This window comes from Panicum virgatum, chromosome 9N (assembly GCF_016808335.1).
Source record: "Panicum virgatum strain AP13 chromosome 9N, P.virgatum_v5, whole genome shotgun sequence".
In the NCBI taxonomy this organism is placed as follows: Eukaryota; Viridiplantae; Streptophyta; class Magnoliopsida; order Poales; family Poaceae; genus Panicum; species Panicum virgatum.
In genome coordinates this window covers 28,694,462-28,709,454 of record NC_053153.1, presented here as the reverse complement: position 1 = coordinate 28,709,454, position 14,993 = coordinate 28,694,462, and the positions used below count along the sequence as shown (strand labels likewise).

The 14,993-nt window shown below is 51.6% G+C and overlaps 1 protein-coding gene across 2 annotated transcripts; it reads right to left on the bottom strand.

Moving 5' to 3' along the window:
* Window positions 1-10,525: 10,525 nt before the first annotated feature.
* LOC120692743 (type I inositol polyphosphate 5-phosphatase 4-like) lies at window positions 10,526-14,742 on the bottom strand. 2 transcript variants are annotated; one of them, XR_005682715.1, is made up of 12 exons: window positions 14,249-14,742; window positions 14,011-14,110; window positions 13,616-13,690; window positions 13,400-13,487; window positions 13,183-13,287; window positions 12,545-13,072; window positions 12,264-12,399; window positions 11,962-12,152; window positions 11,752-11,860; window positions 11,404-11,552; window positions 10,770-11,321; window positions 10,526-10,684 (listed from the first exon to the last, which is right to left on the bottom strand). XR_005682715.1 is itself a non-coding variant. In XM_039976127.1 (11 exons), exons 1-11 carry the CDS (start codon window positions 14,297-14,299, stop codon window positions 11,075-11,077), a joined length of 1,779 nt encoding a protein of 592 aa, XP_039832061.1. In that variant the 5' UTR covers window positions 14,300-14,742; the 3' UTR covers window positions 10,526-11,074. The 2 variants fall into 2 exon arrangements, 1 of the variants encoding a protein (XP_039832061.1); XM_039976127.1 differs by having other exon boundaries at window positions 10,526-11,321.
* Window positions 14,743-14,993: the final 251 nt, after the last annotated feature.

Here is a 14,993-nt window from a genome sequence, read left to right as displayed (position 1 = left end):
GGCAGCCGGGACCGGAGCTCGGACCGGGCGGCAGCTGTGGCGTCCACTCCTGGATCGAGGGCGCAAGCGGCGACGGAAGGCGGGTTTCTTGGTTTGCGCCACAAAACCAAGGAGGCGGACGGCGGTTGAAGACGCCAAGTCGTGGAGGCACGGGCGTCGGTCTCGGCACTGACGGAGGCGACGGGCGTCGACGGCGTCTAGGGCCTCGCTGCGGGCGAGGAGGTGACGGGCGTCGGGCGGCGTCTAGAGCCGTCAGAAGGCCGAGGCGGGAACGGCGTCTAGGGCCACGGCGTGGAGGCGGGAATCTTCCCGCGCGTGAGGTTTTGGCGGTTTTCTCAAAACCGGCCACCTACCCGGGTTTCGCGGACCCTCCAAAACCGTGGACTGGATCTCCATCAAGACGGCGGCATCGCAGAGAAGACTTCATTTCAAAGAAAGAACCTCGGCCGTCGGATGAGATCGTTGTACAGGGGATGCTGCAGGCCAACCGGTCTGACCGGTCCCTGGCACCGGTCTGACCGGTCTAACCAACCGGTCTGACCGGTCCAGCATACCGGTCTGACCGGTCCCGCGGGTATAAATACCCCTTCACTTGTGTTAGGTTAAGAGCGGCTTTTGTAATCTACTCGTGGACTCTCTGTTTCTCCAGGCCGCCGCCCCTGCGTCTCCCTCCCTCTGTTCCTCTCGTTTGAGTTGATTTTGTCCATGGATTGTTGAAACCTTGTAAGGGATTTGATTGGGAAAGGAGGCCCTATCCTCCTCGTGCCCTCTGGGCTTTTGATTTGATTCAATCCCCTGGTTTTGTGCCTTGTGCAATGGATTTTCGATTTCGTTTTTGGAACACTTGATTGAGAGGAGACCTCGAGTTCTTTGCTGTGATTCCCGTGCTCCCAACTCTGACCTAAACCCTCTGGAATCACTAGCGTGTTCGAATTCGAGTTCTTGAGTATTTGAGAAAACTCCAATCCCTTTTGATCTCCCCCATAATTCTCACGATTTGTTGATCTTTGGGACGAGATCTTTTGGAGATATGCTCACGGGGTAGGGGCCAAGCATTCCCCCAAGTTTCGTCAGGTTTCGTGGTCGTTTGCTCGGGATTCACCGTTTGAATCCAATTTCTCGGGGGTTTTCTGGGTGCTACCGGTCCGACCGGTAGGCACGACCGGTCAGACCGGTACAGCGCACCGGTCAGACCGGTCCAGCGCACCGGTCAGACCGGTCCAGGCAGATCAGTTCTGCAGCTTTCCCGATTCGCTTCCGTTTTGCTTCGTGGGTTCGCTCGCTCGTTCGAGGCCTTTTGTGTTGGGTTAGCTTTTCAATAGTTACCCCAAACTTTAGTCAGAATGCTTGAGGGCTTGGGCAATTTTGGGACATAGGCCGACAATTTGAATTTCGGAAGAAATTTTGATCGGCTCCCATTCACCCCCCCTCTGGTCGCCGGCTTCGGTCCCACAATTGGTATCAGAGCTTGGTTGAGGTTTTCAATACCTTAACCGGTTCGGAAACCACTCGGCGACCATGGCGAGTCTTGGTAAGATCCAGTGTTTTCCGGCGAGGATTATGCCTACTGGAAGGTTCGCATGAGAGCCTTCCTGCAGAGCATGGGAGCCGATGTCTGGGAGATTACCACGAACCAGCTCTACGAGGTGCTGGCTGTTCGGACCACGCCTCTTCAGGTGACCCAGCACGAGGCTAACGCCAAGGCCGTTAATGCCTTGTTCGCTGGCGTTTCTCGTGCGGAGTTCTCACGCGTCCAGGGGTTTCAAGAAGCCCACAAGATTTGGACGTGTCTTGAGAACTACCACGAGGGTACACCTCAGGTGAAGGCCAAACTGTTCGAGACTCACCGGCGTGAGTACGAGAACTTCACACAGGAGCCGGGTGAGAGCATTGACCTGATGTTCAGTCGTTTTCAGTCGATTGTGAACAAGGTCAATGCGAACAGATCTGCTGGTGCCCTTGAGTACACAGAGCACAAGAAGGCCCTTAAGTTGCTTTACGCACTTGATCGCTCTGTGTGGGATCTCAAGGTGAACACCATCATTGAGTCTGCTGGCTATGAGACTCTGACGGTGAACAAGCTTTTCAGCAAGCTCAAGGCCATGGAGGTGGATAACCAGACACGAGCCAAGCTCAATGGTGCCCCTCCTTCCAAGAGCGTCGCTCTTGTGACTGGCCCAGGTGGATCGAGCTCTAACGCTAACTCTGCTCTTGGCTTTTCTCTTGCCTCTTTGCCTTCTGTTTCAGATGAGCAGCTGGAGACGCTGGGCGACGATGACTTGTGCCTCCTCATCAGCAAGTTCCAGCGCGTCTACCACAACAGGCAGAGGAAGAAGAACCCCGGGTGCTACAACTGCGGCGATCTGAACCACTTCGTCGCCGATTGCCCCAAAAAGTCCGGTGGTGGCCAGAACAACTCCTTCGACTACTACCGCCACCGCGACCGCGACGAGGGAGGCTCCAACAAGGAGCGTCGGCGCCACAAGCACCGCAGTCGTGACCGGGGAGGACGCTTCGACAAGGAGTCGCTCAAGAAGCGCTTCCAGTACAAGGCCAAGAAGCGGGAGAAGGCCTTCCTAGCGCAGCTCAGCGACCTCGACAAGAGCTCCGACACCGACCGCTCTTCTTCACCGACCTCCGACGACGATGACAAGAAGAAGAAGAAGCGGGACAAGGAAGCCACCGGCTTCATCAGCCTTTGCTTGGCGACCGGTCGGCGCAAGAGCTTCTGCACCATGGCGGGCGAAGCCAATGGTGCTCGTGCGTCTTCGGGTGGACATGCTACACCGACGCACTCCGGCTCTTCTCCTGGATCCGAGAGCGATTCAGAGGTAAACTCCACGATCGACCTGCTTGATACAGAGGTTAGGGAGTTGTACGCCGCTCTCGACAACCAGAAGAGGCTGCTTAAGGAAGCAGCTAGAGAGCGTAGAAAGCTTAGGGCTGAGCTGGCTTGTGTTAGGGAGAAGTCTAGTGAGGATGATTGCGCTGGCTGCATATCTCACATGAACGATCTTGTTGCTCTCCGTGCCAAGCATGATGAGAACATCGCGAACTTAGATGTTGCTAAGATTTCGCTTGCTGATGTGTCTCATGAGCTCGCTAAGGCCAAGCATGAACTAGAACTGGTTAAGGATGCTCCTATTGTTAGCGATGTGCTTGAATGTGAGGAGTGTCCTATCTTCAAGTCTGATCTAGCTTCTTTGCAGTCCAAGTTTGCTACTGTTGTGTGCGAGCTAGAGGAGATGAAGTCTAGGCCAGTTTTGCTTGGTGCTTGTAAGCTTTGTCCCACGCTTGGGTCGGAGCTAGAGGAGAAGAACGCTTTGATCAAGTCTTTTGGAAAGACTAAGGTCATAGAGTCTAGCCCACCTATTGACTGCTCTGTTTGCCCTGGTTTGATCTCTGATTTGGATAATCTTGCGGTAGAGAAAGCCAACCTGGAGAATGAGAATACCTATCTTAGGGCGATTCTTAGTTGGGTTTCTGCTAATGAGCCGCAGTTGGGCATGATGATCAAGCAGTTCAAGCGTGGTGATGAGTTTGGGGTCGGTTACACATACACGAAGTCAGACTTTGACAGGTTGTATGGTAAGATCGGCAAGGCTGCTGGAAACACTACTAGCACGAGCACGCAGCCCTCGCTTGTTGACCCCGCGGATGGTGTGCTTAAAGAACCACCGAAAGCACCTCCGCAGAAGCAGGTTTGGGTTCCAAAGCCCAATGAGCTGAGGAATTCCCTCGACACGCTCCCTGCTGCCACAGCCCAGGTTGCCCAGAAGAAGAGGGCTCCTCCTCCTCGTCCGCAGGCTAGGCCTCCACCTCCCAAGCGTGAGGTGAGGTACCACTGCAAGTTCTGTGACAAGGAAGGTCACCTGGAGGAGTTTTGCTTCAGGAGGAAGCGGGCTGTGAGGAGAGAGCAGGAGAGACGGAATGCGGACATGTACTCTGCTCGGGTGGATGGTCCTTCTCGGCGTGGTGATAGGCGAGATGCTAGGGCGCGCCGTGTAGGTGGAGGTCAGGGAGACGGTGGTGGCTACCGTGCTCCAGCGGGTGGTCGCTTTGCCGGCCATGCTCCTGGTCGTTTTCAGTACGGCTATGGACCACAGGACCGAGGCTTTGGATGAGGTTTTGAGACTCCACGCTTTCCTCGCGGTGGTGTTCGTCAGTCACGCGGTAGACGGGACGGGGGATACGCTTTGTCTGGTTTTGCTAACCCTTCTATAGAGCAAATGGCTCGACACTGGTTTGCTTCTCACTTTGCTAACCCCAGTGTTGAGACATTTGCTCAGCCGTTGTCTCACTACTGATGTGCAGGTCGGAGGCTTGGAGAACAGGTGGATCATGGACTCCAGTTGTTCACGCCACATGACCGGAAATGACAAATGGTTCTCCAGCCTCACCCCGATGCGCTCAAAGGAGTACATTGTGTTCGTGGGCAATGGAAGAGGAAAGGTACGTGGACTTGGCGCTGTTCGTGTTTCTGATCGCTTTACCCTGAGAGAGGTTGCTTTGGTTTCGAATCTTGGTTTTAATTTGCTCTCTGTCTCACAACTTCTTGATGAGGGGTTTGAGGTTCGCTTTAAGGAGGGCTATTTGCGTGTTTTGGATTCCAGGGGAGATTTGGTTTGCCGGATTACACCTCGTGATCGAGTTTTCTTGGTTGACTTCTCTGGAACTCCTTTTGGCCCTTCTCATTGCTTGATGGCTGGTCCTTCTTCTGATTTATGGAAGTGGCATAGGAGACTAGGACATTTGAGCTTCGATCTGTTGTCGAGACTGAGCTCACTTAGCCTGATCCGAGGATTGCCCAAATTGAAGTTTGAGAAGAACCTTGTTTGCTATCCTTGTCATCACGGTAAGATGATTGCCGCTTCACATCCGCCTGTTAATCAGGTGATGACCTCTCACCCTGGAGAGTTGCTACACATGGACACTGTTGGTCCTTCTCGGGTGATGTCTGTTGGTGGGAAGTGGTACGTGCTTGTGATTGTGGACGACATTTCTCGCTATTCTTGGGTCTTTTTCATGAGAACCAAGGATGAGGCTTTCGAGTTTGTTCGAGACTCGATCTTGAGGTTGAAAAACGAGTTACCCCAGGCCATGAGAGCGATCCGCAGTGACAATGACACAGAATTCAAAAACGCTCGTTTTGACGCCTTTTGTAGTGATCAAGGGCTCGAACACCAGTATTCTTCTCCCTACACTCCACAGCAGAATGGAGTTGTAGAGCGGAAGAATCGGACGCTGGTTGAGATGGCGAGGACGATGCTCGATGAGTATAGGACTCCTCGCAAATACTGGGCTGAGGCGGTTAACACCGCTTGTTACGTATCCAACCGCATTTTCTTGCGTGCTTTCATGCACAGGACTTCTTATGAGTTGCGGTTTGGACGCCAGCCCCGTGTTGACCATTTCAGAGTTTTCGGTTGCCGGTGCTTTGTGTTGAAAGATGGAAATCTTGATAAGTTTGAGTCTCGCTCTTCTGACGGTGTCTTTCTCGGTTATGTTTCTCACTCTAGAGCGTACCGTGTGCTGATTATTGATACTAACATCGTCAGAGAGACTTGTGAAGTCACTTTCGACGAGACTGCACCGTGCAATTCTTCTGTCTTTGAAGTTGCAGGAGATGATGAGCTCGGCACCTCCATCTTTGAAGATGAGGAGGAAGAAGCTGCAGATGGCGAGGCTGAGGCTACCACGCGTGCTGTGGACCCGGCTATCTCTGCTACGAGCTCGGACGATGACGACGGCCCCGATCCGACTACGCCTACTTCACGGGGGCTGTTCGAGGAGGTGACTCAGGCTTCACCAGCTGCACCTGAGGAGGCACCAGCTTTGGTTGAGGAGGAGGCGACTTCGACACGGGAAGCACCGCGACACATTCAGCGCCGCCATCCACCTCAACAGATGCTAGGTGATCTCAACGAGCGAGTCACCAGGTCCAAGGTAACAAGTATCGCTGGCTTTGCTCATTCAGCGTTTGTTGCCTCTTTTGAGCCCAAAGATATTGGACACGCTCTTTCTGATTCTAATTGGGTCAATGCCATGCATGAGGAACTTGAAATTTTTGAAAGAAACCAAGTTTGGGTTTTAGTCGAGCCTCCACCTGCTTGTAATCCCATCGGAACGAAGTGGGTTTTCAAAAACAAGCAGGGTGAGGATGGTTTGATTGTTCGGAACAAGGCTCGTCTTGTTGCCCAGGGGTTTTGCCAAAAAAAGGGTATTGATTTTGAGGAAACCTTTGCTCCTGTTGCTCGTTTGGAGGCTATTCGAATCTTTCTTGCATTTGCTGCTTCCAAGGGTTTTAAGGTTTTCCAAATGGATGTTAAATCTGCCTTCTTGAATGGTTTTATCGAAGAAGAGGTTTATGTGAAGCAACCCCCTGGTTTCGAAAATCCCAAGTTTCCAAACCGTGTTTATAAACTTCAGAAAGCTCTTTACGGTTTGAAACAGGCACCTAGAGCTTGGTATGATAGATTGAAAACCTTTTTGCTGGCTCAGGGCTTTAAAATGGGATGTGTTGATAAAAATTTATTTCTCATGCGATCTGGCACTGATTTTCTTTTGGTTCAGATATACGTGGATGATATTATCTTTGGTGGCTCTTCTCACGCTCTTGTGTCCAAGTTTTCTGAGCAGATGTCTAGGGAGTTCGAGATGAGCATGATGGGTGAGCTGCAGTTCTTCCTCGGGCTGCAGATTAAGCAGACTCCTCAGGGCACTTTTGTCCATCAAGCCAAGTACACTAGAGACTTGCTGCGGAAGTTCGACATGAGCGACTTGTCTCCTCAGCCGACTCCGATCAGTACATCTACGGCGCTTGATGAGGACTTGGACGGCGAGGCGGTGGACCAGAAGGAGTACAGGAGCATGATCGGCTCGCTCCTGTACCTGACGGCGACGCGACCGGACATTCAGTTCGGCGTCTGCCTTTGTGCGCGCTACCAGGCTTCTCCGCGCACCTCCCACGGGCAGGTGGTGAAACACATCTTCCGGTATCTGAAATTCACCCCTGAATTTGGTTTTTGGTATTCTGCGGATTCTTCTCTGGTTTTGGTGGGCTTTTCTGATGCCGATTTCGGTGGGTGTCGGTTGGATCGCAAGTCGACATCCGGCACTTGTCAATTTCTCGGTACATCTTTGGTGTCTTGGTCCTCTCGCAAGCAGGCTAGCATAGCGCTTTCTTCCACAGAAGCTGAGTATGTTGCCGCTGCTAGCTGCTGCTCCCAGATACTTTGGATGAAACAAACCTTGCAGGATTATGGCTTGAGTTTCGGTAGGGTTCCCATCTTTGTAGACAACATGTCAGCCATTAGCATTGCAAAGAACCCTGTCCTACACTCCAGAACCAAGCACATAGACATCCGATTCCATTTCCTGCGAGACAACCATGAGAGAGGACACATAGACTTGATCCATGTCCCTTCTGAGAGGCAAACTGCAGATATCCTCACCAAACCGCTAGAGCAGGACACCTTTGCTCACTTGCGAGGGGAGCTTGGGGTTTGTTACCCCTTTTGATCGCTGACTTTTGTTTTAGTTAGCTTGGTAGGTCTTTGTTTTGCTTCTCTTTGTTTTCTAGGTTTGGTAGTTGCATTGTGCATATGCATTGTACATGTTTGCTTCTTGCATTATCTCACTTGCACTAGCATTCTTGAATACATTGCTATGATCTTCTAGTGCCTACTAGTGTGAGTTGATAAACTTGATCATGTATAGCTTGCTCCATTGTGTATATGACATCATCTGAGTTAAGCTATTTTGATTTGAAAATCTAAAAACATGATCACCCTGTCTTGGCTACTAGCATGTTAGGGCGTGTTGATGTGCTTTGCTATCTTATTCATGCTAGTGTGGCTTTTCATTCAGCAATTCATACTTGAAATGATCTAAATCTGATAAAATTGCTTGAACTATTCTTGAAATGGATTGAAAAGATCCAGGTGGGATTGCTTGTCGCACTGATCGAGCTTTCGAGACGGCTCACTTTGCACTTGTGAGAACCCGGGCAAGGCTGTGCATGACTGAAACGAGTGCTTTAAGCTTCTGATTGTCTTTTGGCATAGGCTTGGCCTCGTTGCTAAGTGAAGCATGACAAGCTTTCAACCCCTGGCATTAAGAATTGATTGAGATAAAGTTGATTGAAAAAGGAATGTTGGCAACTTGTTTTGGCTGTTTTGGCTCACCTGTATGAGTTTGAGTAGCACTGCTTTCCTTTCCCTACTTGTTAGTGCTAGATCATGGGTGATGCTTTTATTTCTCCTAAACTGAACTTGCCTAGCTCTAGACTGATCTTATATACCCTGTTGAGCTAGATGCAGGTCCTATTTATGGATGCACACATACTTGTGACTAGATGTTGCTCATATCCTTATATCCCTGAATGCTTTCACTTACACCTCCTGCATTGCATTCATGGCATAGCATCTGTTCAGGGGGAGTTTTTGCTTCAGGGGGAGCTCTAGGTCTTTGTAGCCTTGATGTGTGCATGTGCCAACAAGGGGGAGAATTTTGAGAGAAGTGATCGAACAAGGGGGAGACTTGTTTGATTTTTGAAAAACTTGTTGTGCACAGGGCTTTGAGAGTGCATTATTTTGGGAGAGTTGCACTTTTGAGAGGGAAAAACTTTGCTTGGGGAGTTTTTGCTTTGTTCTTGGCTCCTGGTTTTCCTCGTTTTCCCTCTGCTTCTTGCATGACTGCGTCGAGCGTTACCTCTGTCTTTGAGGAGTCATATTTTGACTTTTGATCGATTGCGTCGAGCCTTTGCCCTTGTCTTAGGGGATCGATCTTTGCTTGAGTAAGTGACTGTTCTTGCCTTTCTGAGCCTTTTGTCACTTGCTTGTGCTTCTTTGTTCTTTTCTGGTTTCACTTCTCTTGGTTTGTTTATGGTGTGTTGACAATGCACTCATCAAGGGGGAGATAGAGGAATGTTGAGTACTCTATCCTACTTGTGATGAGTGAATTGTCAACCGTGCGGTGTGATCGTGCGCTTGGTCTTTGGATTGCAGGTACACGGGCGTCGAGTGTCGACGGAGAGCTGCCGTGGAGGTGCTGTGGCCGATGGACCGTGCGGTGGACGGCGGTGAAGGGCAGCCGGGACCGGAGCTCGGACCGGGCGGCAGCTGTGGCGTCCACTCCTGGATCGAGGGCGCAAGCGGCGACGGAAGGCGGGTTTCTTGGTTTGCGCCACAAAACCAAAGAGGCAGACGGCGGTTGAAGACGCCAAGTCGTGGAGGCACGGGCGTCGGTCTCGGCACTGACGGAGGCGACGGGCGTCGACGGCATCTAGGGCCTCGCTGCGGGCGAGGAGGTGACGGGCGTCGGGCGGCGTCTAGGGCCGTCAGAAGGCCGAGGCGGGAACGGCGTCTAGGGCCACGGCGTGGAGGCGGGAATCCCCCCGCGCGTGAGGTTTTGGCGGTTTTCTCAAAACCGGCCACCTACCCGGGTTTCGCGGACCCTCCAAAACCGCGGACTGGATCTCCATCAAGACGGCGGCATCGCAGAGAAGACTTCATTTCGAAGAAAGAACCGCGGCCGTCGGATGAGATCGTTGTACAGGGGGTGCTGCAGGCCAACCGGTCTGACCGGTCCCTGGCACCGGTCTGACCGGTCTAACCAACCGGTCTGACCGGTCCAGCGTACCGGTCTGACCGGTCCCGCGGGTATAAATACCCCTTCACTTGTGTTAGGTTAAGAGCGGCTTTTGTAATCTACTCGTGGACTCTCTGTTTCTCCAGGTCGCCGCCCCTGCGTCTCCCTCCCTCTGTTCCTCTCGTTTGAGTTGATTTTGTCCATGGATTGTTGAAACCTTGTAAGGGATTTGATTGGGAAAGGAGGCCCTATCCTCCTCGTGCCCTCTGGGCTTTTGATTTGATTCAATCCCCTGGTTTTGTGCCTTGTGCAATGGATTTTCGATTTCGTTTTTGGCACACTTGATTGAGAGAAGACCTCGAGTTCTTTGCTGTGATTCCCGTGCTCCCAATTCTGACCTAAACCCTCTGGAATCACTGGCGTGTTCGAATTCGAGTTCTTAAGTATTTGAGAAAACCCCAATCCCTTTTGATCTCCCCCATAATTCTCACGATTTGTTGATCTTTGGGACGAGATCTTTTGGGGATATGCTCACGGGGTAGGGGCGAAGCATTCCCCCAAGTTTCGTCGGGTTTCGTGGTCGTTTGCTCGGGATTCACCGTTTGAATCCAATTTCTCGGGGGGTTTTCTGGGTGCTACCGGTCAGACCGGTCCAGCGCACCGGTCAGACCGGTCCAGGCAGATCAGTTCTGCAGCTTTCCCGATTCGCTTCCGTTTTGCTTCGTGGGTTCGCTCGCTCGTTCGAGGCCTTTTGTGTTGGGTTAGCTTTTTAATAGTTACCCCAAGCTTTGGTCAGAACGCTTGAGGGCTTGGGCGATTTTGGGACATAGGCCGACGATTTGAATTTCGGAAGAAATTTTGATCAGCTCCCATTCACCCCCCTCTGGTCGCCGGCTTCGGTCCCACAACTGGTTATGACCAAAGTATACAGGTGTAGAGAAAAACGGAATATTTCCAAATTCACCTGGCCTTCAAATTGAAGGGCCAGTGCTATGCTATCTATCTGCTCATCATCATTTGAGCATCTCTCTCGATGTTTCTATCATCTTCCAACTACTTGCAATCTCTAAACTGGCTAACACTATATGGAGAACTGCAAAAGAGATCATCCAGAGGCTCATCAGATTTCTCATTTCACCACAGAGGCAGCAGCTTTTATACATGGACTGGGTATGTACCTTGTTCGGATAGGAAAAATCTTGACTGCAATCTGAACATTCAGAAAATGGCAATGCTGAAGTTCGAGATTTGCTTTTCTCAACTCAAGGCATGTGACTACACTAACAAGCTTCTATAACCTTGAGAAGCGGATGCAGAGCACCGATCAATCAATAGCAGAAACTTAGACCAGATTACTCCTCCATGTCTATCAACTCTGTTCTCAATTCTTGGCAAAGATAACTGGTATCGCAGTGAGCCAATAGCTAGCTAATGGCGGTTCAGTTCAGGCATGTAGCTCAATCTGAGAGTCACGCTGTCCATTTCAAAAGAAATTGAGGTCAGTATATCCATAAGGATTAATGTCAGTGTACCCATACGAGTATGGCAGTAGTTCTTCTATGTCCAACTGGGAGCTCCAAGAACTCATCTTCTGAATTCGGCTGTGATTGATCGATTCCACTTCTGCACCGAACATACTGTAGACAGGTCTGTGGTCCGAGAAGCGAGACTCTCCTCGAACATATGAGAGCTGGCTAAGGCCCCTTCCATACCACAAAATGCGGTCGCACCTGCATAAAAAGAGATTAGTCAGTTTCTATAACTGTACAAAATATGACAAAATTCTGGCAAGTTTTACTGTAACTACATTACCATGCTGGAGTTCGCTTCTTCTCCTTTTGGTTCATGTCATCTCCAGCGTATTTGTCAGAATTGTTGGAGTACTTGTAGGTTGGTGGGAAGTATATCCTCCCCTCATTCCAGCCAGGAAACACACGACCACCTCTTTGCTCACTCCTCAGCTGAAAGCACAAAAGTATCACACTATAGAAGGCTTGTAACACCAAAGAATTTAAAGAATGACAAGAGATAAAGCATTGGTTGCCAATGTCACAAGAAATCTACTACTGGAAAGAATTTTGCTACTTTTTCTATTACTCGCGATCAGAAGATATGCATGGAAGGTACATTGTGTCTACAAAGTTGGTGCTAAGCTCTCACCTGATCTTTTTCCAGCAATGCTTTCCAGTTACGCATCTCGACAAGCGCCTTCACCGATCGATAGGAAAGCGCGATGCGGTAATTGAGATCCCCAAGCCAGATTATCCGGCTACGAGAAAAATGCAGAGACAAAGGATGCCATTAAGACATTACACAAGACATGCAACTGAAAATTGCTGCGGATGCATTCAGAATAAGGCCTCTGCTTACTCATGCTCCAAGATTGTTTCCGGACAACTCTCGTACTGCCCATAAACCCTCGGGAACCTGGTCTTCCTCAAAATCTCCATGACATCCGAGTTCCTACGGTGCTCGTCGCCATCTTTCTGACCTGATGTTAGATGACTGCAGACGAAGCAAAAGCTTGTTTGGTGCAATAACATGCTAATGGAAATTGAACCCTGAAAAACACACCAAAACCCTCTCATTGGATTCCAAAACGATCAGAGCCAAACCAACTCTCTTACGCTGATTGCACATGTAAGTTGCATTGTTGTACTACGTTAACTCACCTTATTTCCAAGATAGCCCATTAATCCCCTCCCAACACAGGACACCTTCAGATTCCTTATGTCGTTCTTTATCTCTTTCCGGGCCCAAATCATCAGGAACAATCCGACCATCTGCTTGCTTGCAACCAGGCAGTACCTGATCATCAAAAATAACAAATAAAAATCAAAAGAATTTCAAGAAAACAGCACATGTTTTTCATGATTTTGAAATAAATACTTTTTTTCAGATAGTACTTGGAACTGCATTTTCCAGTTAAGAAGAAGATGAGTTGACAGTGTACCTAGCAGGACCACTAGCTGATCCGTTGTAGTATTCTTCCGTGGGCGGAGCGTTGCCGTACACGTGCGACATTGGAGAGAACATGGTGCTCGGCGAGCCGCCGCCGCCGTCGTCCTCGTCGTCGGACTGGCCGCCGCTCCACCGGCAGTTGGCCTCGTAGTCGCTGGGCCTGCTGCCGTACATGACGCGGTCGTTGACGCTGTACCGGCGCTCGAGCCTGGCCGGGCCGGGGCCGGCGAGGATGTCGCCGTCCGCCCGCAGGCTCCGGCTGAGCCCGGACTGGAACGACCGCCGGTGGAAGAAGGACCGGTTGTTTTGCCTCGACCCCTCGAAGTCGGCGTCCATCTCCGCCACCGGGTACGGCGCCGGCGACGGCGTCTGCAGGCTCCTGCGGCCGCCAAAGCCGCCGCCGCTACTTCCCGGTAGGCTGTTCAGAGTCCGCCTGACCAGCGACACCCACTTCCTCGCCGGGCCGTTGTCCTCGGCGCCGAGGACGTTCCCGGCGTTCAACGGGACGATTTCTTGGAACCTACAATGGCAGTCAGCCGCCGATCAATCACCGCGGATGATACAAAATACAACGCAAGAAAAGAAAAGAAAAGAGGAGAAGAAGGTAACTGATGAGTCCGGCCGGCGTACCCGAGGACGTAGATGTCGGCCGGCGGCGAGGTGCGGAGCCAGTCGTCGAGGCTGAGGGAGCCCGGCGGCGCGCGGCCACCTACATTCCATGTCGCAGCGAAGATCCTACCCGCACGGCGCGACACAAGAGGAGGAGGAGGACATCACGCTCACGGAATGAATCGATCGATCGAGTTCTTGGATGGACTCCGGGCCGCAACACCGCGACGGTGCTCACCTGTAGTCCAGCATGACGGTGGCCTCGGCGGCGTCGAGGTCGATCTTGCTGCGCCGCGACCGCTCGTGGCTCCTCCGCGACGGTCTCTCTGGATCGAGAATTCCATGGCGTTGGGCAATGCGAGTCAGGAATCACGATTCGATTGGAAGCAGAAACGCTGCGACTTTTTTTTCTTTCTTTCTTTGGGTGCAGTGCAGGAACTAACGAATTCCTCACCTGTCCTGCTCTTCTTGGCGCCGCAGGAGTCCCTCCTGGTGAAGCCGCCATCCATCCAGTCATCATCTCCGCCACCTGCACCAAGAACAAATATTCAATTTGAAAAAAAAATCCAAGAGAAGACTGCCTCAACAACGTTCGATTACAGAAACAGAGAATGATTAAAGAACAGAAAACAGGTACTGGAAAGCTGAGGCCTTTGACGGTTTGACTAGCAGCAGCTGCAGAGGAGGAGAAGAGGACAAAGGGCATGAGGAACAGTGGGTGGAAGGAACAAAAGAGTGATCTTGCAGTGGCAGACAGAGGTAGGAGAGACGGAAGCAATGGAAGTCAGTGGCGGGCCCCCACAAGAACACACGCAGAGAGGCCAGGCAGGCTGCAGCTACCGGGCTCACCTGACCTCCCAGTCCCCGCAGCCACAGCATCGGCGTGGAAGTAATGGGACTTGCCCCTGATGTTGAACCACTTCCTCACGAGGCTCTTGGACCACGACAGCTGCAAAAATGGAGGATTGAACGCAGCAAGAAGAAGAAGAAGAGCAGCAGCAGCAGCAAGAAGAAGGTCAGGTCAGGTCAGGTAAACAACAAGGTTCAGAGAATCGCAGTGATTTAGAGAGAGTGGCGGGCGCTACACCTTGCTCATCTTGCTGTTGCCGCCGCCGCCGCCGCCGCCGCCATCCCTCATTGTTCCCCTTCCTCAGGGAGGAGGAGCCACTCATGCAGCCAGGCCAGGCAAGGCGACGGCGACGGCGACGGCTCTCTCTCTCTCTCTCTCCCCCCCCCCACGCTGTGTGCTTGACCTGTCTCTTGTCAATGCAGGGGATGGGCAGGCCAGGTGAGGCTAAGGTTAAGGTAGGAGCCAGGGGGGCGGTAGAGACAAGCGGGCCACTGTTTGTCTTTCCGTGCACAGAGATTGCGATGTGATGGGAAAGGAAGAGGGTTGGGGGAGGAGCAAGAAGGCTGCAAGGATTGTTCTGGTTCTGCCGTTCTGGGCAGGCAGATGAATGAATGAATTTGTTAATTGGAGGAGGAGGAGTGGGACGGGGGAGGAAGACGACGGGGTCACTCAGGGTCACGCGGCTGGAGGCTGGAGCTGGCCTGGACTGGAATGGCTGGCCTCTGAAGCAAAGGGAGAAAGGAGGCGCCCAGCAGCCAAATGGCAGTACTGATGCTACTCCTACTGTCTCCTACTTCTAGGAGGTAAAGAGACGCCTACTAGCATTTTCTTGCAGACACTGACAGAGTGAGCTAGAGTAAAGCTAGAGAGAGAGACAGAGTGTGTGTGTGTCCATCTCTCTCTCTCTCGTTCAAAAGTTTAAACGTTTAGACACCTGATTAGCCGTCAAATGCCGCACAATTGATCGCCCAGGAACAGCCGT

Bases quoted from the DNA above. Each gene is read 5' to 3' on its own strand.
- LOC120692743 (XM_039976127.1), bottom strand. From the start codon at position 14,299: ATGAGGGATGGCGGCGGCGGCGGCGGCGGCGGCAACAGCAAGATGAGC. The intron at 14,111-14,248 runs GTGTAGCGCCCG...CCATTTTTGCAG, and splicing joins GCAACAGCAAGATGAGCAAG to CTGTCGTGGTCCAAGAGCCT. The intron at 12,400-12,544 runs GTACACTGTCAA...TTTGATGATCAG, and splicing joins TCAGCTAGTGGTCCTGCTAG to GTACTGCCTGGTTGCAAGCA.